Below are 22,649 nucleotides of genomic sequence, written 5' to 3' on the forward strand. Positions count from 1 at the left end.
CAGCTCGATTCCAAAACTCAAGATCACGAAATGTTTCAACAACATATTTCAAACTGTCTTTAGCGTAACGAACTATCCGGCTTGATAATGATGAAGAACAATAATATGGTACAAGGAACGAGGCACATAACAACATTTAGAAGACTGGCTAAATGAATATAAATTAATATATTACTGAAAATCAAATGAATTAAAAAAAGAAGAAAGAGTGGCCCTTTGTTTTGTTTTGAAATCTTACCCCGGAAGTTGTTTTATTAACCCCAGTCAGTCTGCTGTGAAAACACAGAGTTAAACATACGCATAAGAAAAAAAGTGAACTTTATAGAATACTATTCCTTTTTACAAATAACACTTTTTTGGCGCGTTTCCGAGCTGAAAACGTCTGAAGATCCGACTTCCTGTTTGGTGTGGACGCTCCAATAAACTTGTAGCAAGCGGTTGAACGTCTTCAGAAATCAGACCGTTCACATCATGGCACCGAGAGATTATATACAGACGGTATCGCAGATATTCAGAGGCATGACTCCTTCCGTCCCAACCGGGATCTCGACCGTCAGTGTGCTATCTGTGACGGTGTTCGCAATCCAAGCCAGTTTGGCGCTGACCCCGGGGACCTTCAGCGTGGGCTCTGATGCTCTCAGAAGCGGACACCTCCACAGACTCATCCTCTTCCCTCTGTACCACAGAAGCTCCACACAGCTGCTGCTCAGCATCACAACATTTGTCTTTCTCAGCCGGACCTTGGAGAATGGCCTCGGGACTGTTCGCTTCCTCTTCCTGTTTGTGGTTCTGTCCACCTGTACTGGTTTGCTGTATTCTGTCCTTGACCTCCTGCTGGACAAGGGTGACCCGCATCACACGGAGGGGCTGGTTCCTGCGGCGCTGGCTTGCGTGGCTCTGTCCACCATGCACTCCAACATGAGCAAGGGCTTCCTGTGTGGCGTGAGTTTCAGCACCATGGCTCTTCCCTGGGTGTTCGTCATGGCCACCAGTGTGCTCATCCCCCATGCGGTGCTTCCCTGTAACATCACCGCTGCTCTGGTCGGGGGTATCCACGGGAAAGGCTGGTTCTCCTATCTGGACTTAACCGAAGCCAGAGCTGGGGTTCTGGAGAAGATGATGCCTTTCAGACTCTTGCGGAAAATTACTCTTGTTACGTTTGTGCCTGCTTCCACAGAGGAGAGGAGAAAGACACTTCTGCCACAGGTCAACCCAACACCCGGGTCGTACCCGGTCCAGGCCTATGCCCCTGTGTCCAGCATCAACAGTGCAGGTGCCAAAGATATGACATACGAAGGCTGGGTGACCTCACCCCCAACTCCAGCAGCCAGCTGCTCAGAGCAAGCCCCCGCGACAGCAGCACCATCAGTGTAGTCTCTCTGGGTGCTACTTGCTACTCATGTTTACCTCTTTTTTTATTGTGCCATCTCCTGAACTGCCTTCAAATACTATCAATAAATCAATTTGATATTGTGTCCATTGAAACTGTCAACATACACTGCTGACAAAATGCATCACGGAAGAGAATTATCAGACCAGAGAAAGTTGGACTGGCAAGGTTTTTAATCGGGTCACTTAAAGAGCAATCAAAACAAAGAGAAGAAGACCATAGTGTTTCATGTGCTGCACCATCACAACCTGGCGGCAGAACATCCAAGGTCCAGAACCTATTCCTCCCAGGTGTCTCCATAAATGTTCTTCTTCACTGTAACACAGTAGGATGAGACTTAACAGCAACCAATGGTTTGGCCAGGTTTCCAGAGAGGCCGCTCACCTTCTTTGGTGGGCCTTTTGGGCGCACTCTCCGGCGCGGGTTTGAGCAGCGCCTCAGATCTCTGCGTGAGGGTCACCTCATAGTTCTCTCTGTTTTTAAGCCTCAGATCTTCATAAAGAATGGTCTTCTTGCTGGGTTTCTCTTCATCCGTATAGGACTGTGCTGGTGCTGTGAGGAGATGCAAGTGCAAAGCTGTTTTTAAACTCATACCATGTCTTCATTCATATCAACTGTGCGCATGAAGTGGTGGATTGGAGGCTTTGCATGCAACAAAGGAAACAATGACAATATAATGTAATGAGCTATATTATTCAAAGAATCTGGTTTCTGTTTGAGAAGTCTTGAATGAATTCTGCAGAAATCCCTTTATTAGTGCAAAAAGCAAAAGGATTTAACACACTTTGCCACTTTTTTTTCTTTTTTAAATAGCAAACCTTGAGTATTAAGGTCATTCATCTGAGACAAATCAGGAGTGGCATCTGGATTATATCCATAATCGCTGGAGAGCGTGGAGGCTTCTGAAGTCTGAAAACTGCTGTCGAAGGACTGCATGCTGGAATCACTCATCTCTGACTGAGAGGCTGTAGAACTAGGAAAGAAATGACAGTAGTCGTGGTCAGGCTTTGCATCCAGCATGCGAGTCACCATGACAAACTCACTATGGTGACTGCCTCTGTGACTTCTGCCTCAGGAATTCACCCAGAGGAGAGTTCTCCAGCCTGCTGAGCCTCTCCATGTACGTCTTCTGGTATGAGATCCTTCCCGCTGTAAAGCCAAGGAACCCGGCGACTGAAGAGACACAACCAAAACAACAAAAGCTCAACAATGTCTAAGTTTACATGGGATTCTATATGATATTCAACTTCTTATAAGCACAATGCTCCTAAAGTAATATGAGAAACGACAAAACGCCGACTCACAGAAAACCTTGGGTAGTGATCCAAATCTGCGATGGGCTGTCAGAGTCCCTGTGCATTAAGAGCAAATTAGATACTTTAAAAATGAAGTCACAAATCAGGTAATGAGTCTGAGTCACGTTTTTACCTTTAGAAACAAGGAATTGGGTGGTGGCCATGCTGAGCAAGGAGAGAGGCAACGCTGTAAATGAAGGATATCAGACTGATAAGGTCTAGCATCCTATGAGTTTATTGATCTAATCTAAATCTCCTTATTGAGGGAGATCATTCGATAAAGTATATTAAAGTCATTTTAAAACTTGATGATCCTTCTTTACTTTTGTCATGATTTTGTCCAGCAGTGAAGAAAGTAGTATTTATCGTGAAATAATAACATTAAATCTGGCACAAAATAGAGAGGTTCCTTCGGGAAACATGTTATTATATTAAGTGTCAAAGCTGCATGTCAAATAAAAGTTTTGTGTCACACTCTTATATGCGACGAAATGAATATTTATGGGAAGGGGACATTCACACAACCATATTAGCCGTCAGTTGCTGGACCACGAGACTGACAATGACTTAAAAATCAGACTATTACTTCTTCCAAACAAGCCAACTGACTGACGGAATAGCGTCAAGATTGACATGGTGTTCACCTTGAACTTCAGTCAAACTTGCAGGTCCCCACATGACACTTACATCTGTACCAGAAGCTCTCAGAGTTGCACTCTTTCAACACTCTCCTCTCCTCCTCAGTCAGGACATAGTCCGGGCCGAACGGTAACTGCTGAACCAGCAGAGACAAACCAGAACTTCAGCGGGATGAGTCCATGACAGACTTGCTGCAGTCCAACTCCAGCTAGTTAGCATGTTAGCAACGGAGCGTGTTGTTGTTGTTTACCTGTCTTTGAGGCGCATTCTGCTCCGCGCCGTAGTCTGTGCTGGTGGATGACATGTTGACCAGGACGCCAGCACTTACAGACTTTTCTAATTCATCTGATAATTGACGAACGAGCGTCTTATTCAACAGACTTTCGCGCAGTTTGATCCAATGTCATCTCTGTCGCTGATAGTGATGTAACCCGGAAATGGAAGTTGGCTTCTGTAGAATGTCATTAACACATCACTAAATATGGAGAAAGAATCGTTGATCGATATTTTTAAACAATTATTTACATTTATTTGAATATTACAAATATTTTAAAAGGGTTTCATTTTTTTTTACGGGTGCCCAATTCCACACGGAATGTTTGTCTGCCACCTTGTGGTGGAATACAGATCTACAGCCACTGATCTGAACATTTTATTTGCGCTTTTGGCTCGCGCGCACAAGAATTGTAATATTGTCAAGTCGTAATCTCTGATCGCTACAGCTATATGAGACACGTTATGAAAGAAAATTGGTGTTAAAGCTTTTCGATATTTAGCATTACAAGTCAAGCTATCGACATATGTGGTATTGAGTTGACTTCAAATGAAGTACAGTTTTACCCAGAGGTGAACACGTCTATCCGTAATACCATATTAATAAAATCGAGTTGTGTCTTATCCACAACCATAAAGCTTTTGACCTAATTCTTACTAATTAAGTTCATAAATGATTGAATGATGATTAATGAGTAACTTTTGTATCAGCGTTGTAAAAATGATGGGCATATTTCAATTGTAATTGTTATATTGTTTAAAGCTGAAAAGAGACACAACATTGATGGAAAAAAAGACAATAAATAAAACATTTCGGAAAAGTATTATTGACTTTACAGTATGACAGCAAAGGTCTATTTGCTATGTGAGTGCTTCAACAGGTTTCCAGCGGTGTCCACCAACATTTTAAACACATATGGAGTGGTGATGCTAAATCTTAATAAAGAGCGTGATTTTCTACCAGCGTCCTTGTGTTGCTGTTGCTGTTCAGGATGTTTCCATTCTTCAAGAGCTCATAAAATACCCAGAATGAGTTGTAACCCTATGTCTACTAATAATAAAAAGAATAAAAATAAAATAAATGGAATTAAAGATTGTGGTATTCATTTACGATATGGAAAAATGAAAATATTGAACACATTTTCTATTTTGTCTTCCTTCGGTTACCACATCCACTCAACCTCCTCCACTCTAACCTAATCTTCCTCTCCTTCTCCACATCCATGAACATCAATGATGGTCTCCGACATTCTTCCTCCAACATGTGCTTAATCTAGACTCAGGTAGCTTTAACACACCAACTGGCATCGCTTCCTATCGTTTACATTCACAGCACAGATTCGGCTTCAGATTCATTTAGACCACATGAATGAGTTTAGAGGTAAATAGTGATCCCAACTGCCTTGGAGCCTTTTCAAAAGAATGTCCTCAACATGTGTTGTACTTGGAGCATGTGAGAGAAGGTCCCTCCATATTTATGGAAACCCAATACATCAGTGTGGACATGACATCTGGTCTCAAATGAATCACATTTTCTATTATTGACTGATGAGAAACCGACCCCCCCGACCCTGGATGCTCACTGAAATGCACAAGTTGAGTGAAGCCTGAATGACACGCGTCACATGACAGGCACCCCTTCGATCAAACACCAATACCCATCGGCCTCAGCGTGGCCTCTTTCCAGAGCAGCATGCTGGGGCCTCCGTCACCGTGGGGTGGACAGACGTAGCGCAGGGACCGTACAACTTATCAGGCAAAACATGAGCTGGATTGCAACACAACATGCAGATTCATCTCCAACTAATCAAGCTTTCCAAGGTGTGTTCATCTTATCTCTGGACAGACGGTGATGTGAAGGTGGTGGATCATTGCTTCTGTTGCCCTCAGCGGACTCTCCACATGTCCCCTTTCCCTGTCGGGAGGCAGCACCTTTAAAGCCGAAGCTCACCTGAGATCAGACCACACCCTGACGCGCACACGGACAGCATGGACTCGCTCAGCGTGCCGCAGGTGAGCAGAAGCCGCAATAGAGTAAGGATAAATATTCTGAACTCCGCATTCATATTCACATTATCATTCATATTAATCCACCAAGTTGTTTTCATGTCCTGTGTTTAAATATTTTATTTTTTTGCTATCTTAAAATTAATATTTACAGTGGTGGAAAGTTTTTGGACTCTGATGTGGTGGTTTATTTATTTGTCTGTTCAGTTTTGTCATTTGTTGACTTATATTCAAACTGTCAAGAGTTTAGTTTTGTTAGTTTTTTTGTTTAAACAACAAGCAAACAAAAAAATATTGTTTGTATCTGTGTCTGTAGAAGGCAGCCAGCCCCTTTGAAACTCACAAAAAAATATTTCATGGCGATATTTGAGATTGAATGTCTTTTTTTTTCATCACTGTATACTTTCAGTACAGGAGACTGTTCATGTCCTTATGGTCGTATTCATCAAAAAGTGAAATATGAAGGAGCTTGAATGAATTTCTCAACAATCTCACACCACCACACCTCGGCATTCTCTTTATATGTTTAAAATGGTACTCATAAAACGTCATCTCCTATTGTGTCGTAATGGATGGAATTTTACTGTCACTCAACCACGTGACTCTCTGATCAATACTTTGGCATGCGAGGGGAAAATGTGTGTGAGATGTTTCCATTCCACCTTTCCAAGCTGCAGTGATAAAACAGAAGACATTTAATAAGCTTAATGAAGAATATACAGTATTTGCCTCTATAAAGTCTGACTGAAACCCTCCTTCTATTTTCCAGTCTGGTTCTCCCAGAAACAAACAACTTGAGGTTCACAATGGAAGCACGGGTAAATATTAACGCGCCAAAAGCATATCAACAAATCACATAAAAACATCATTTGCCACAGAGTTTGAGAAGAGTACTGCACATTCCACGTTGGCTCTAATCGATGATGAAGCGCAGAACGACGACCCCTGGAACTTACCTGAGCTCCAGGACACGGGGGTTCCGTGGTCAGGTGAGTTGAACATTCATGTTACATCACGCGCTGTTGTTGAATAGTTATTAATGTAAAGCACAGGCTGGGTGGAGAGATTGTGTGCCGGGCTGATAATCGGAGAGCAGATTGCTCCGGGGCAATAAAATCATTGACTTCGACAGCAATACTTAGGAGGGCCGTAAATAATTATGGTTCCATGGTAGATAGAAAACAGAGTATCGTGTCGGTCTCTGGAGTAAATAAATCCTCCGCCATTGTGACGACTGGTCACTCATTACATAGCTCTGTTTCATAATTCTGATGAACATGATTTCAAATGTCTCATGTGCATATCAAGACAAGTCACTTATGGATTATATTGTAGTTTCGCTCTGCAAGCACACTGTCAGATTGAAAAGAAATGTGTCCCTCTTTGAAGCAGAGCCAGGATTAGTGTATATATGTGCAGTTTAAAGTTCAGTTTGTATATGTATGTCATCACGTTTGTGTCCTCAGAAGATGCCAAATGTTGAGAAAGTCTGAACTTTTACAGTCAGCGACAGATGTCCTGGTTGTCCACATATTGTCCACAACTATTTATGCTCTTAAATGTGACCTTTTGTACATTTTTAAAGCCAGTCATTGCTCTATTAATATGGCAGAAAGTTTCAATCCAGGGGTTAGAAGAGCTTCCTCTCAGTGAGACAGGGCAAAGTCTCACCTCATAGTGATGGTTTTAGAAGGCACCACGGTGCCATAATGCTCTACAACAGTGATATTGCAAGTGTTATATACAATGAGGGTAACTAATGTCAGCTGGTTTGAAAGTGCAGACTCAGAAATGGTATTCAACCATAACAGAAGATTGGTGGTTCACCTCACTATGGAGTAATGATGGTCCAATGTTAGACACTAAAAGGGCTTGTCCAAGCTCGAACCAGGATATCAGTCATGGACCAGAGTCATGGAGAAGATGATTCCTAGATTAGTCATGCCACAACTGCATCTCTTCTTTGCATAGAATGAACTTTTACATGTCTTGGGAGTTAAGTCAGAGTGAGGTTCTGTTTAGAAGCAGAAACAAAATTGAAAAGTTAATTCGAAGATCTACCTCTGAGGCGATGTACGCACCGTCCAGAGTGGAAGAGACTCGCAGGAGAGACTCATTTCCAGGAACTGTGTGAAAAGTTCTGGCTTCAGTAATGGAACCACACCCCTGCTATGACAGAAACAAACTACTATTGTTTATGCCTTCCCCAGCGCTGGACACCAAAGGAAAGGTGCTGAGGGTGTTGGAGGCCGTGGGGAAAATAGTCCTGCTGGTAGCTTTCCTCTACATGTTCATCTGCTCCCTTGACATCCTGAGCTCGGCCTTCCAGCTGGTTGGAGGTAAAAACCATCTCCTTGAATTCACAGCACTCCTGGTTCATTTATGAAAAGATAGTGTCCCAGACAGAATTCAAATCCCCTTCTTCTCATTCCAGGCAAGGCAGCTGGAGACATCTTCCAGGACAATGCCGTTCTGACCAACCCTCTGGCCGGCCTGGTTATCGGCGTCCTGGTCACCTTGCTGGTCCAAAGCTCGTCCACGTCCTCCTCCATCGTGGTCAGCATGGTGTCTTCAGGATGTCAGTAAAGATCTTGGCTGTTTTTACGCGTGAAACATCAAGAGGAGACGTATGAATTGTTCCTCTTGGCAGTGCTGACGGTGCAGCTGGCGGTGCCGATCATCATGGGCACCAACATTGGCACCTCAGTCACCAACACGCTGGTCGCCATGACCCAGGCTGGCGACCGCAGCGTCTTTCGCAGGTACAAATACTCATTGAAAAAAACTACTCAGCAACAAATATGTACAGCAATATATACAGGGGATGCATATCTTATCTATTTGAACTCCTCCCTGTCATCAAACCCATTAATAGCAAGGGTTTTCTTCCAACAGTAATATCTTTATGTCCATCTGAAAGATCAAAGGGCATCGGATCTTTACGAGCTTCACTCTTTCACAACCCGCAGAGCATTTGCCGGGGCCACCGTGCACGACTTCTTCAACTGGCTGTCTGTGCTGGTGCTGCTGCCCCTGGAGGTGGCCACTGGCTACCTGTACGAAGTCACCAAGCTCATCATCACCTCCTTCAACATCCAGAGTGGAGAGGCTCCAGATCTGTTGAACGTCATCACCGACCCGCTCACCGACGCTATCATCATGGTCAGTTCATCCACACAGGGAGTTACAAAGACATCTACGCTTTATAAAGGGAACATAAAGGCCACATAAAAAATATACTATTATACACTACTGGTGAAGGAAATAATATTCCTCACATCTACTACTAGGAATTTCATGAGGGACTGTGACAAACAAGTAATTCATCCTTGAGGAAAAAGGTTAAGTTACCATCAAACTGTTAAGGCCTTTCAAGCGAGGCATAAGAAACATTTAGCACCTGAGAATCTTTTTTGCATAAGTGAAAATGAAACCCCTTTACTTCATAGCTCCTTGGCAAGGCGTGTCACGGATCACATTGATACACCTAAAATCACTGCTCTCTTGCATGAAAACTGGGAAAAAATGAATGTTTCATTGAAAGAGAAATGGATTCACAAATTATTATTTAGAAAAATATGGCAAATAGAATATGGCAAATAGTTTTTTATTGTTTTCAAAAGAAATACATATAAATAAAAATAAGATAATAGACTATGAATTGATTTATTATTAATATTATTTTTTATATTTTCATGTTTAAAAACCATTGGATCTGCTCTTCTGTAGTTTAACTGTGAAATTCATCTTGAGGTAAACAAAAGACAAAAGCGTGTTTTTCAATCGTGTTACTTAAAACTGTTTAAAGCAAAGAAAAAAAACAGCTTTAAAGTCTTCACACTCTCTCTCTGTCGTAGCTGGATAAGGATGTTATAAGCATGATAGCCACTGGAGACCCCGCTGCCCGCAACATGAGTCTCATCAAGAGGTGGTGCAAAACCTTCACCAACACGGTACGATCACGTTCCTCACACCAAGAAGGCTGTGGTTTACTGTCGCTAGCAATTGATCACGCTCCTTCTTCAGACGTTGACGAACGTCACGGTTCCTGGTCCAGACAACTGCACCTCGCCATCCTTCTGCTGGACTCAAGACAACGTGACCACCACTCTCAAAAACGTGTCACGACCAGTCAACATTGAGAAATGTGAGTTATGTGGTCATCATTACCTGTGCACGAAGGTTTTATTTCTTCAAGCGAATGATCTGAAAAATGTATGAGTGACTGGAACTTGGAAAACTACCAAGACTGTTCAGGGCTTTCCCTGGGGGAGCAGGGTTTGACTGGGGTGTGTTCTTCAAGGGCAGGGAAAAGTCACTGTTCCGTATTACCATATTGTGGTGAGGTGTGACCTGTGCCGGAACAGAGTCAATAACTACTTTACCAGCAGAGTAGTGCGACTTAGGGCAGGGGTTGAAGGTCACAGTGACTTTGAGATGCTTTGAGTGTGGTTCACAGAAGAGGCTGAAATATACACAGAAATGTAATCTAGCGCTGTGCGGCTCTCTGTTTCAGGTACTCATCTGTTTGTCAATATCAATCTGTCCGACATGGCGGCTGGCTTGATCCTCCTGGCACTGTCTCTGCTGGTCCTCTGCACCTGCTTGATCCTCATTGTCAAGCTTCTCAACTCCATGCTCAAGGGACAAGTGGCCACCGTCATCAAGAAAATCCTCAACACTGGTGAGCGCCGTCAGTCTCCTCCGAACGTTCCTGTAGACTCATGATACGACTCTGTGTGCTCAGATTTCCCCTTTCCATTCGGCTGGGTCACCGGCTACCTTGCCATCCTTGTTGGCGCCGGAATGACATTCGTGGTTCAGAGCAGCTCTGTTTTCACCTCAGCGATCACTCCACTTGTTGGTGAGTGTCCGCTAGCATCCATCCAGAGAGGCTTGAACGCACCTCCCAACACACTTTTCTCTTCAAATAGGTATTGGTGTCATCAGCATACAGAGAGCGTACCCGCTGTCGCTGGGCTCAAATATTGGCACAACCACCACTGCTATTTTGGCAGCCATGGCCAGTCCCCCGGACACGCTTGAGAACTCTCTGCAGGTCAGCTCGCTCGCTCGAAAGACGCAAATCCAACCCAATATTTTCTCTTTTTATTATCTACAGTGATTCACATTTCATCCATCCATATAATATAACAGTTCGGTAAAGCAAAAGCTACCTAGGATCACTTTTTCCTTTTCCACTGGGAGTTAACATAAAACATGTGCCTTCCATATAGTGAATTTGATTCTCACCATTGCTCTTTAGTTTTGAAAAGAAATGTCATTACAGATGTTCTCATGTATATTTTCACTGGAATACTGTTAGCAGCACCATCATGAGGTACAGCTGAAACCAAATGTAACTCTCTTAGCTAACCATTATTCAATAGAATGAAATAGGAATCGTTTGAATGGGCAGTTTCTTCCTTGTAAAATGCACAGAAACATTAGACTTTTTTGTTTGTAAACACGTTAGATTCAGGTATATAAAAGATAGTTTCATTTTTAAAACCTGGACCATGCTAACTATTCCCAACCATTTTTTCCCAGATTGCCCTTGTCCACTTCCTGTTCAACATTTCGGGGATCATTCTGTGGTACCCCATCCCCTTCACTCGAATCCCCATCAGGCTGGCTAAAGCCCTGGGCAACATCACTGCCTCCTATCGCTGGTTTGCAGTGGTCTACATCGTCTGCTGCTTCTTCATCCTGCCGCTCTTCGTGTTCAGCCTCTCTCTGGCCGGATGGAAGGTTCTGGTCGGTGTCGGGGTGCCGCTGCTGGTCCTGTTGATCATCATCATCGTGGTCAACGTCCTGCAGAAGAAAAAGCCCGGCTGTCTCCCCGCGCCTCTACGGACCTGGGACTTCCTCCCTCTGTGGGCTCACTCTCTGGAGCCCTGGGACAAAGTGGTGGGCATGTGCACCGCCAAGTGTTGCTGCTGCTGCAAATGCTGCCAAACTGTTGAGGCGCAGCCGGACACTGATTCTCTGGGGAAGAACAGGAAACACTCGGCGGTGTATGACAACCACGCCATGAGTGATGACGACAAAGAGGTGGATTTGAATGAAATTAAAATGACCCATCTTTGATAGAATGCCGCCGATACTGACACTTTCTTTTATTTATTATCTCATGACAGCTGTCATTGCTCGCGTTTTGCACTTCAATCAGGATGTAGAAAATGTTGACACCTAGTTTAACTGAAAAAGTCTTGTGTAAAGTGTAATCTATGCTTGATTTAAGTTATTGAAAAGTGCTAAAATTCAAAGGTGGCATTTTCAACACATCACTGGGCTCACTTCTGTTGGGTTATGAATGTCCACATGGATTGAAGGTTAGCGCACTACTTCCCCTTTTGTATATACACGTACTTGTCAACTGTGTGAAAAGGACACAGCAGCCGCTATAACGCATCGTTTTAGGGTGTAAAGTAATTTTGTTTTTATTTAGCGTAATTGTATTCAATGAATATGTCAAATGAATTGAGATGAATGTGCATCTGAATAAATGTACGACGTCATGATGTCTGTTTGTCGTCACATTAACTATTGAACTGAATACATGGTTAAGTTAGAGTCTGACTTATAATGATTCCACAACATCAATCAACAGAAAAAAAGGTGCTTCTGATAAACTTGTACCTCTCAGCCATGTGGTCCAACTGTGCTGTGGAGACCTGTCCACACACCGATCCACATAGTTTATTTTACACGGTCAGGAGGCGCTCTCTTGTCTTGAGTCACCCAAACTTCCTGTGCAGTTTACAATATGACCTGTTGCTAAATCTCACAACCTTTCTTTAGTCTGGCTTCTAAAATTGTCCATTTGTGTCGTTTTTTTTTTCACGTCATGTCTGAAGTATATATTAAATGTGAGTTTAAAATCGAATATTAGTCCCATAACATCTATCTATCTAAAGTTCAATACAGATTTCAAAGAGTTTAAATTCAGTGATGGATACATCATTTACCTCCATATATATATATATATATATATATATATATATATATATATATATTTATAGAATAACACACTACAAGATGTTACAAACTGCATTTGGCTGACGGACATCAGTGTTAGCAAATAATATTAAAACATTGTTTATTGTTAGTACTTGATTTAAAGAGGAGCACAAATCTGGATATAGAAAAACATGAGCCAAAATAGGTTCTGATCCAAAAAAATGATCGTAAAAATAGATGAGCATAAATAACTGCCAGACATTTACTCATTCAAGGGGAGAGTAAACACCACTGGTGGTGCTGCACAGGTCATTCCGAGGCACACAGATTTGACACTCACAATGCCACTCACAATCACACGTGTCTGCCACGGACCTGATTTATGGACTGTGGGGAAGGTGAACCAGAGCACGAAGTCAATCAGCTCTTACTCCTCAGTTCATTCCTAACCAAGTTCAAGGAAGCGTTTTGGCGAGCGGCGGCGAGAACAGGCGATACGCCACACTCTTCTCATTTTAGAATGGCAGGTTTATCATTGCTCTGAATGCATGGAATGGTGTGCTACGTCATTTAACCTTAAGGCGCCAGAGTTTTTTCAATGAAATATTGAGCTTTGACTTCACTATTTTAAAAGGCCGTAGCTTGAAAACACAGAGATGAAAAAGAAGAATGTAGAGTGCGACCCAAAGTTTGGGAATGGAGGAAATGATCACATCTAGCTTGTATATTATGGCGTCACCATAACTTATACAGCCGTTTATCTGATCCACAGGTGATATTCTTCCTCCTCTCTCAAGCAACAATGATGATGGCTGGGTATGTGGGGACCAATAATACCACTTCTGGTAATTGTACTGCATTTTCGCTTGCAGTTTCTAGTGCTTCTGCAGCCATCTACTCTCTATATTTTCTTTGTTTTTTTTTTACATTCCCGTGACCTCCGTTAGTGTTCCGACCAATTGGCCCCAGAGTGTCTTACTTACGGACCGTCACAGCAAACAGACGCACTTGTCAGTGCACTCCGATGAAGCGCTGCCCACCACTTACCATTTCACTGTCACTGTATGACTCATCTGAATCAAAATCTGTCAAATTCGCTCTCTTGCTCTCCGTCGGCCCCCGAATGGTAACTACAGTTGCCCCTGTCTCTGCAAATTCAGGTTGTATTCAGTCTACTTCTAAACTGTGGAGTACCGTATTTATTGACCTAAGCTTAGGCCTGTTATGCCTTTATCTCGAGGGTTATCAAGATGAAACATCACGTTCACGTGAAGTGAAGTGTGAAACGATACTGTTCAGCCATTTCATAGTGATTCAGAATGAGCCAACACATACTGTTCTGCACGATTTGCCTGCTGATTCATGTGGTAGCATGAGTTAGCATGTTCATGGAGCCCTGTAAAGATCATGGCGTGCGCTGTAGAAATACCTCCACCATGGTGTTGACAGACTTTACAGAGCAGCATGTAGCTTCAGGCACTGAAGTGTTTGCAGCCTCACGCTGAATGAGGCGGTGCTTTACTCTATCACATGTCCTGAGACCACGTGCGGCCAGCGAGAGATACATTATCAATAGCTTGATATCACATCTGGAACCACCACCTTTATGTGGTCACCTACTCTGTAGGACCACACACTCATTTCGATGGTTTGCTGTGGTGTCTGTGATCCATTCATTAAATTAACTCGCATTTATTTATTTATTTTTATTGGTATGTTGGTTGCGTTTCCAGATATTAGCAAAACCAAGTATGTCGTCACCTGTTCTGCTAAATGTATTTCTCCATGACTCTTACATCCTGATGTCCCAACATGTCCAGGAAGGACCAAGCGTGGGTGGTCTTATCTGCCATTGATAACACCCTGCCATCCCTCCACTTGTCCAGTTCAAAGCAGGTACACGACGGACATCTTAATCTTATCACGGCTCATACTTGCGCTGGTATGTACCGCAAAGTAAAGCACGCCTGCAGTCGTTGAGTATCAGGTGTGAGCTAACCAAATTGAACTCTGGATTTACTCCGAATTTATCATGGCCTTTACATAAAACTACAATACCTAAGGTCAAAGTATTATCTCCCAACCTGCCAACAGCAGTATTAATATCAGCCCTTTATCTACATCCAAACCAGGAGTGAACAAGCTGGCGACGCCCACATGGATTGGAACAAATTAGGATGTGGTCAAATCAAATGCTGTGACTCATGGGTGTGTGGTTTTATAGTTCAATGAGTTCAATCTACGTGAAGACAAGCGAAGCCAACACTGCCCTTCTGTGGCAGAGGTGGACAGAGCTCCAAGTGTTTGGGATTAAAGGAGTGTAATCTCCACCCAGACGGCTGAAGAACTGAAGCCCTCAGTGAAAATTCCTGCTCAGACACTAGCACCTCTACTTGCTCCTCGGTTTGGAGCAGGTCACCAGACTTACTTGAGCCAACAGACACAAGGAACAAGTGCAAACTGGATTACAGAGACAAGCTGAATGCTGTTGTATTGTTATTTATAAAGAGTCAGATATGCGTTAATACCAGTGTTAGACCAGGAAATCTACAGATGCTTTTTGATCTTGCATCGGAGGAGGGAGACTTGAGAGGATAAGACTCCCACCAGCCACATGCTTTAATCTCCTTGAAAAGGTACTCCACAGGAGGGACTTGCTTCCAAGCACAGGTAAATATAGATAGATATAATGGTTTAAAAAAAAAGACTGAGAAATCTCTACACTACAGTGGAGCAGATAAGGGACTAAATGAGTGAACAATTATGGTTGACCTATATATCTGGGGGCTAGTGGCCAAAATCAAATGTATAAAATATAATAGCTAAGGTGAAAAGAAATGAAAATATTCTTCTTCTTTCTGCTCCTTTTAAAGCTCTCCAACAAATAAGATCTATATGGGTCTTGTTATTTGAGTTACTGGAATTAAATGAGATAATACTCAAGATTTTCCGCAAAACTTTCCGCTGCAAAAAACATGCATTGGCCTCACGTGAAAGAACCAAATGTTCTAGACGATAAACAGCAATGATAAATTGCATTAACTAAACCCAGACAACTACAAACATAACCATAAAAGACTCTAAAATCGGATGAGATATAATCACTAATAAAATCAGCCGAGTGACTGGATAAAAGCCAAAGGGTGCGAGTGTGTCTCAAGACGGTGAACAACCCCATGGTGCGTCTCCAGCTGAAGTAGAAGCGCTTGTGTTGGCTTTATCACGTCTTGGCACCAGAGGAACCCACACTTCCAGTAACCACCTGTTAAAGGTCCCATTCACTGATCTATTTTCTCCAAACTAACCATGAAGCCAGATGGGTTTCCTACCAGTTGGACATGCCAGGATCTTTCTCACTGTTTACAAACTACAAGCCGATCAAAATATAGTGGTTTTAAAAATAATTTATTCCCATCAAATGTGTTGCATTCTCTGGTTACACATGACAAAAGGTGCATTTACACACACTGTACACAAAAAAAATACTGACTCCACTCCTCTACTTCTGAGCAATGCTTCTTGTTTTGCTAAAAACATCAATACATTCATACAATACGTCTGACCTGGTAGCACCATCTTGTTCTAGCACACACACAGAAAGTTTAGATAGATGGAGGAAGTGAGATTCATACATCGTCTATAACTACAGATCAAAACAAGCACAAAAACAGTTCATCTAAAGATGTCTGATTCACTTCTTTTTTTAAAAGGGAACCGGTCCGTAATAGGCAGTGTAGGCGGCAACAATCCCCTCCGTGTCGGCCATTTCGTCACAGGCCACGTTCAGCTCACACACCTCTTTCAGGCTACAGGACGAGAAAGCAAACACCAGAGTCAGATGACAGTGACAGTTGGAAGCGATTTGAAATCACTGAAGGCGAATCTTGGCACGCAAACCTTTCAATCTGGAGAGGTGTCAGCTCTCCCCCGGGAGCTCTTCTTGTCCTGAGGAGGACAGCTGCCAGGTCTCTCTTCATGACCACTTCAGTGGCTGGGAGAACATCAGAAGATGAGACAAACAGATGATGGATCCAAGAAGGTTATGGTGCTCACCCTCAGTGCTGGCTGACTCTGATGAGGAGGACGAGGAAGATGAAGATGAAGAGGAAGATGATGAAGAGTCAGATCCATTGGAGTCAGAGGAGTCTGACTCGGAGGATTCTGAGGATTCTGATGACTCTGAGGACTCTGAAGATTCAGATGACTCTGAGGACTCTGAGGACTGTGAAGAGTCAGACTCAGAGTTGGAGTCAGAATCAGACGCTGAGTCGGACGCGGAAGAAGAGGCTGAATCTGACTCTGAAGAGGAGGAAGAATCAGAGTCAGAGTCGCCAGCAGCAGGGTCGGCGGCGGCGCCAGTCGCAGGGTCGGCGGCGGGGTCAGCAGCAGGGTCAGCATCCACAGATGTGTCAGCAGCGTCGTCAGTGATGACCTCAGGCTCAATCGCTGGAGAGAAGACACCATCATCTGTCCTGATGGACTGACACATCAAAGAGATTTCCCTCACCTCCCATGGACCAGCACACGGAGAGCAGAGCGCAGATGGCGAGGAGAGTCAAGGTCTTCATGATGTGTTGGAGTTCGAGTCCTTCTCTAGTGAGCAAACGATGCTTTCTCTTAGTTGAACTGCTCTGCTTCTTGCTCCCAAAATCATGGTCAATATATACTGTTGTCCACCTCCACTGTCTGGCCAGACCCACACCAAGGCTCGGCCTGCGATTGGCTACTGGATTGGATGTCAATGTTTTCGATTCCACCAGTCGTGAAAACTCCCAACAAACTCCTACGCAGCCCTGGCACCGCGTCCAAAAAACCTCATTCACCCAGAACCGTCTTCTGTGTTTGGTGCCGTGTACAGACATGACCATCACATACACAGCTCAGGCATATAAATGTGGCAAGAGATTCCTGGTTCCATTCCAACAATCAAAAACATGCACAGAGGTGGATAACTGTGACGCGGTTATTAGCAGTGTATAATCCTATACATATGAGCTGACACCTGAGCTTTAAATTCACGTCTCCCCAGATCAGAACTTCAAGCCACGACTTCCTAGTTCAGCTACAAATCACATGTAAATGACAGCTCTATAAAACATACAGTGCGACCCATTGTTCTGTTAAACATGTCACTTCGCCCAGCACTGCTCAGCTGCTCTTTGCCCCAGATGTGTTCCGCCTCCCCCTCAAACCCCAAACCATAGCCTGAGTCCACCACAAGCTACTAATCGGGTGACACGGACCAGCAGCGAGCCTCATTATGCGACAGAGTTTAATTAGAATGTTGCCGTGTCCCGCCAGAACCGCAGTCAGTCACTATTTGGAGATCCATGTCGGCCCAGAGCCTTGGCCGTCTTCAGCTGCCACCAGGGCTCTACGGAGCCCCAACAAACCCAGCCTGGCTGAGTGCATTTCTGAAAACATATGGCCAAATTTATCCAACCATGATGCCTTGGACGTCCGCTGATACAAATGTGGCTTTGGATACGGACTCGACAGTGCAAGATATGGTTCAAATGTGAAGCCAGCTGCGGTTGAGAGATGGTATTTGGAGGATAAACGTTAACCTCAAGTATATTCCAACTTAAATAGAGAAGCGAAGAATCCCCCACAAAAATCACTTCATATATATCTCAAAGATTCCAGCAGCAGCGTTGCACTTGGGCCTTTCTTTTTTTCTATGCTGTTATTCCTTCTCCAGAATTTGTTTTGGAATATGGGATGTGTAATTTCAGCGTCTGGTGCTGTGTCCATTTTTGTGACTATGAGAAGAGATATTGTTTTTCAGATGCAAAATACAGATAAAACAGCAAAGAAAAGAAATGATGCATTGATTTCTGCAGAAGATGTTGTGCGTGGGGTGGATTTATTAATCTAAAACACTTGGCTATGCTATGACATTCATGAAGACAACGCAACAATTTAAGGAATAATATTTATAGAATATTATTAAGAATTCTGAAATTTGCACTTGGACATGTCAACAGTGATCCTTGGTGTCCTGTCATGTTCCTGCCTATTTTAAACTCCTCACTAGTATTCCTGTTCCCAAGAAGGCCAGGATCTGGTCCTCTCCATCACTGCTTCTCACCTGGACTCATTGCAGTTTGCCTACAGAGCCAACAGATCTGTGGACGATGCAGTAAACCAGGCCCTTCATTACATTCTGGAGCATCTGGACTCCCCAGGAACCTATGCCAGAATCCTGTTTGTAGACAGCTCTGCTTTCAACACGATTCTCCTAGCTCTGCTTGAAGACAAGCTTCGCCAGCTCAACGTGCCTGACTCCCTCTGCAGATGGAATACACTTCCTGACCAGCTGGAGTCAGTGCGTACAGCTGGGGACGACTGTCTCCGACACTCGGACCCTCAACATCGGCTCTCGTCAGGGCTGTGTTCTCTCTCCATGGCTCTGCTGCACCTCCAGTCACCAGTCACTCAAGTTTGCGGATGACATCACCATCATCGGGCTCATCTCAGATGGAGATGAGTCGGCTTACAGGAGGGAGGTGGAGCGGCTGGTGTCCTGGTGCAGCCACAACAACCTGGAGCTCAACGCCCAGAAGACAGTGGAGATGGTCACAGACTTCAGGAGAGTCACAGCTCCTCCGACCCCTCTCATGTTGGCTGGTTCGCCCATTCCCATTGTGGACTCCTTCTGCTTCCTAGGAAGCACCATCACTGAGGACCTCAAATGGGAGCCAACCATCAGGTCCTTCATCAGGAAGGCCCAGGAGAGAATGTTCTTCCTGAGGCAGCTATGAAAACTACGACTGCCGACGAAGTTGCTGGTGGAGTTCTACATGGACATCACCCAGCTGATCCTCACCTCCTCTAGCACTGTCTGGTACAGCAGCGCCACCTCCAGGGACAATGTTTTTGTTCATGATTGGACATTATTCCAAAGCACTTACCTAGTTGGGGGATCCCCACTGACCATGGCAATAAAGCTGATCAACTCGGCGTCATTTAGTGTTTCGGGTCTTTTATCATGATACACCTGATCACACATATGCTTCTTTGAATACGAACATAGGTGCATCCCGATGCGATCCAGAGGTTAAGCAGATAAACCTCTCTTGTTTTGCTTGAAGTAATCGATGCGACTGAATGGTATAGCAGAGCCTCTGTTATTATCAGTGTTTTATAAGTGTGTACTTCCTGGTGATGACTATGTCCATTCTCTTTTGCTTCAGGTTGTGGCACAGACTTCCCTTCCAGCTCCTTTTGTTGAGGTGTTTCCAGGACAACCAAGAGACTCTCAGGCATGTCAGGCCAGGGCTCTACTTCCTGGGGCGCAACCTCACTTTACCGCAGCAGTGGTGCTACTCTGAGCCGCACCAGATCAATGTTTAGGGAGCAAAAATGGATCAGCCTTTTGCCTCAGCTTCCTCTCCAACATGCCTCTCTGCCTTTGTCTGTTGGGGAAACTCAAGCCCTCCACATAACATTTTGCTACTGAGAATCATTGGGTACGGCTTCTCTCCTTAACCTCTGTAAACCTCTTCACAGGATGTCTGAGAGATTCCACCTCAAGGGTCAATTTTTTTTCCTTTCCCGTAACACCATTGTTAGTTGTTAGTGTGAAGAACGATAACAGCACTTATCATTCATAATAATATATATTACAAGTTAACAGCCAATAATGGCAAATAAATCACACATTTAGTTTCTGTTATGAATGCATAAACTATGAGGAATGTTTTTATCAATACAAGAGATAAAATAGATGCAAAATGTGTCATTAATGTGCCATCAATCGTGAGTTAACTGAGCTTTAGTGTGATTAAAATTTTAATCTAATAACAGCCCTAATGCTAAGTAGTTATTTCAGAAGTCTGTATCAAACTGACTATAGCTCTTCGGGTCACGAGGCGACCGTACAGTAGCTTGCAGTTTGGTGACCCCTGCGATGCATGAACACCCCCTCACTCTGGCTGCACATACCAGTACACATTCTGCCATAAAAATGACTCCTGGCAAAGTCCAACTCTCACTGAAGACAGTTGGACTCACTTGAAATATGGACTCTGACACGTCATACAGAGGCTATGAGTATAGCCACCACCGCGGAGGTCACGTGATCGCCATCGTTTATCTGTCTGCTGGCAAAATCATTTTGAATACTTTCAGGAAATGCAAATGATGAGTCAAGAAACAGATGGTTTGGTGGCGTCCCTGAGTAGCATCTAGATCAGAGGTGGGCAATTAAATTTCCCAAGGGGCCGGGTTATATATTGTGACCGTTGAGAAGGGCCGTCAAACACAAAGAGAGGAGGACAAGAGAAAATTGAAAATAAAAATCATGTGTGATTATGAATCTACACTGTAAAAATGAATAGAAACTGTTGGTTTGTTGTGTTTTATTTAATTTAAACCACATTCCATTTAAAGATTGTCAATGTGGCTCATACATTTCAAAATTTACTTTCAATTCTGATGTATTTTAAGGGACAAGAAATACTCCTAAAATAGCCAACGGAAAAGATTTAGAAAAATAATTAAGCAAGAAAGTTATGTTTCAGTTACTTCATAATAAACAAAAAACAATCCATAAGACAAAATGTCAGAGACAACAACAATGTCAGTTTTATAGTTTTGCTCTGACTCCAGGAGGGCCACATAAATACAGTCAAAGGGCCGCATTTGGCCCCCGGGCCGCACTTTGCCCAGGTCTGATCTAGATCCACGAAGCTTTTGGAAAAATGTGTGACTCTGCTGAGTCTAGTGCTGCAGCTCAGGCTCTGCTGATATTCATTACAATGGGTGTCGCCAAGGTCTAGAACGCTACCGCCTCCTGCTGTCCATATCTCCTCAACTTAATGTGACTGATATGATTTTAATACATTTCGAATGCTAAAAAAATATCGCACTCTGTATGTAGAAGAAAAGTAGTAACTAGTTAGTAGTATATTAACTATAATAAAGTCATTGTTTATGATTCATAACTCCATCAATAGCAAAAAAAAAAGTCAAACATAATTTCAATGGTAGCAAATCATAACAGCCTCTTACGATAAGTAGGTATTAGCAATACAATGACAGTTAGTTGAACTGATTCTGACATTCCTGCCAAGTTGTCCGGCGTAGTCGTGTAAAGGGCCATCGCTGACCTTGAGTGCACGCAACGAGCTATGTCAAGGTCACGTAAGGCCGGGTCAGTTGGGCTCCCTGGAGCGTGTGACCGTCCAAAACAAGGAAACCTTCACTTATCTACCAATCAAATTAGGGCTCGATAAGAGAGTCTTTAGACCCGCACACTTGGTGACCTGATAAAGTTCAGCATCAGCACGTCACTTGAGTCATCGTTTTCATATCAGTCGCCTAAGATTGTTGCTAATGTGAGCAAATGAATAGATAAAACCCTGTCGGCCTCTTCGAGAACCTTCAAGCTGCAGTTCACGATAAAGAAAACCACTACTCTGAAAGGTTCCGGACTTAAGGTGACTTGAGGGATTTTATGGAAAGCAGTAAAACTGACAAGCTGAAGCTCCCCTGCCTTCTCTTTAATGTTCCACTGGATAAAAGGGCAATAAATAATGATAACACTTTTACGCCTTTCATTATCAGGGCTGGACCTACTGTGTTTAAAAGATATGAAGTCAGTGGTTTGGCACCTGATAAAATACGCTTCAGGAATCCCAGTGGCACCCACTGACGGATAACAGATGATTCGAGTTATATAATCGACCTGACAGGGCTCATGAATATATATTTCTGCTCATATATCTGCTTTATGTCTTTTACGTCCTTCAGCCTTTCAAAACACATGATTTTTCAAGCCAATGATGACATGAGGAGAAATAGAGATGAAAAGTTAAAAAGATAAAAAGGTCGAAAGAGGACAGTAAACAATATGAAAAACAGATTCATGAAGAACAGAAGTTGGAAAGTGAAGACAAAATGCCAGAACTAGAAAATGGTTTTAAAAAAAAACCCAAGAAGTTTTGGTCAACAATGAGGAGCACATTGTAAAAAGTAATACACACGTCTCCTTGGGCTTTGTGAAAAGCTTTTGAAAGGGATCTAAAAGTGTCACTCCGAGGTTCTGATGACGTTTTTATCTTTATATCTTGCTTTGC

The 22,649-nt window shown here is 43.4% G+C and overlaps 4 protein-coding genes across 5 annotated transcripts; 2 read left to right on the forward strand and 2 right to left on the reverse strand.

The window, feature by feature from the left end:
• Window positions 1-282: 282 nt before the first annotated feature.
• Window positions 283-1,374, forward strand: LOC128753300 (rhomboid domain-containing protein 2-like). Its single transcript, XM_053854875.1, has one exon. It carries the CDS (start codon window positions 472-474, stop codon window positions 1,372-1,374), a length of 903 nt encoding a protein of 300 aa, XP_053710850.1. The 5' UTR covers window positions 283-471.
• Window positions 1,375-1,545: 171 nt separating this feature from the next.
• On the reverse strand, window positions 1,546-3,750 carry LOC128754406 (OCIA domain-containing protein 1-like). Of its 2 annotated transcripts, none has more exons than XM_053857005.1 (8): window positions 3,575-3,750; window positions 3,373-3,457; window positions 2,819-2,872; window positions 2,695-2,742; window positions 2,434-2,563; window positions 2,209-2,363; window positions 1,775-1,942; window positions 1,546-1,705 (listed from the first exon to the last, which is right to left on the reverse strand). In XM_053857005.1, exons 1-8 carry the CDS (start codon window positions 3,626-3,628, stop codon window positions 1,668-1,670), a joined length of 732 nt encoding a protein of 243 aa, XP_053712980.1. In that variant the 5' UTR covers window positions 3,629-3,750; the 3' UTR covers window positions 1,546-1,667. The 2 variants fall into 2 exon arrangements, with proteins under 2 accessions (XP_053712980.1, XP_053712979.1); XM_053857004.1 differs by having other exon boundaries at window positions 3,373-3,460.
• A 1,588-nt stretch (window positions 3,751-5,338) lies between these two features.
• Window positions 5,339-12,023, forward strand: LOC128753882 (sodium-dependent phosphate transport protein 2B-like). The gene is made up of 14 exons (XM_053856044.1): window positions 5,339-5,418; window positions 5,488-5,610; window positions 6,374-6,422; window positions 6,483-6,593; window positions 7,815-7,943; window positions 8,039-8,182; window positions 8,255-8,366; window positions 8,574-8,766; window positions 9,462-9,557; window positions 9,631-9,751; window positions 10,121-10,288; window positions 10,352-10,468; window positions 10,539-10,663; window positions 11,155-12,023. Exons 2-14 carry the CDS (start codon window positions 5,587-5,589, stop codon window positions 11,692-11,694), a joined length of 1,929 nt encoding a protein of 642 aa, XP_053712019.1. The 5' UTR covers window positions 5,339-5,418; window positions 5,488-5,586; the 3' UTR covers window positions 11,695-12,023.
• A 4,247-nt stretch (window positions 12,024-16,270) lies between these two features.
• Window positions 16,271-17,135, reverse strand: LOC128754573 (osteocalcin 2-like). Its single transcript, XM_053857287.1, has 4 exons — window positions 17,075-17,135; window positions 16,621-17,013; window positions 16,465-16,558; window positions 16,271-16,373 (listed from the first exon to the last, which is right to left on the reverse strand). Exons 1-4 carry the CDS (start codon window positions 17,133-17,135, stop codon window positions 16,271-16,273), a joined length of 651 nt encoding a protein of 216 aa, XP_053713262.1.
• Window positions 17,136-22,649: the final 5,514 nt, after the last annotated feature.

Source organism: Synchiropus splendidus, chromosome 2 (assembly GCF_027744825.2).
Source record: "Synchiropus splendidus isolate RoL2022-P1 chromosome 2, RoL_Sspl_1.0, whole genome shotgun sequence".
Lineage (NCBI taxonomy): Eukaryota > Metazoa > Chordata > Actinopteri > Syngnathiformes > Callionymidae > Synchiropus > Synchiropus splendidus.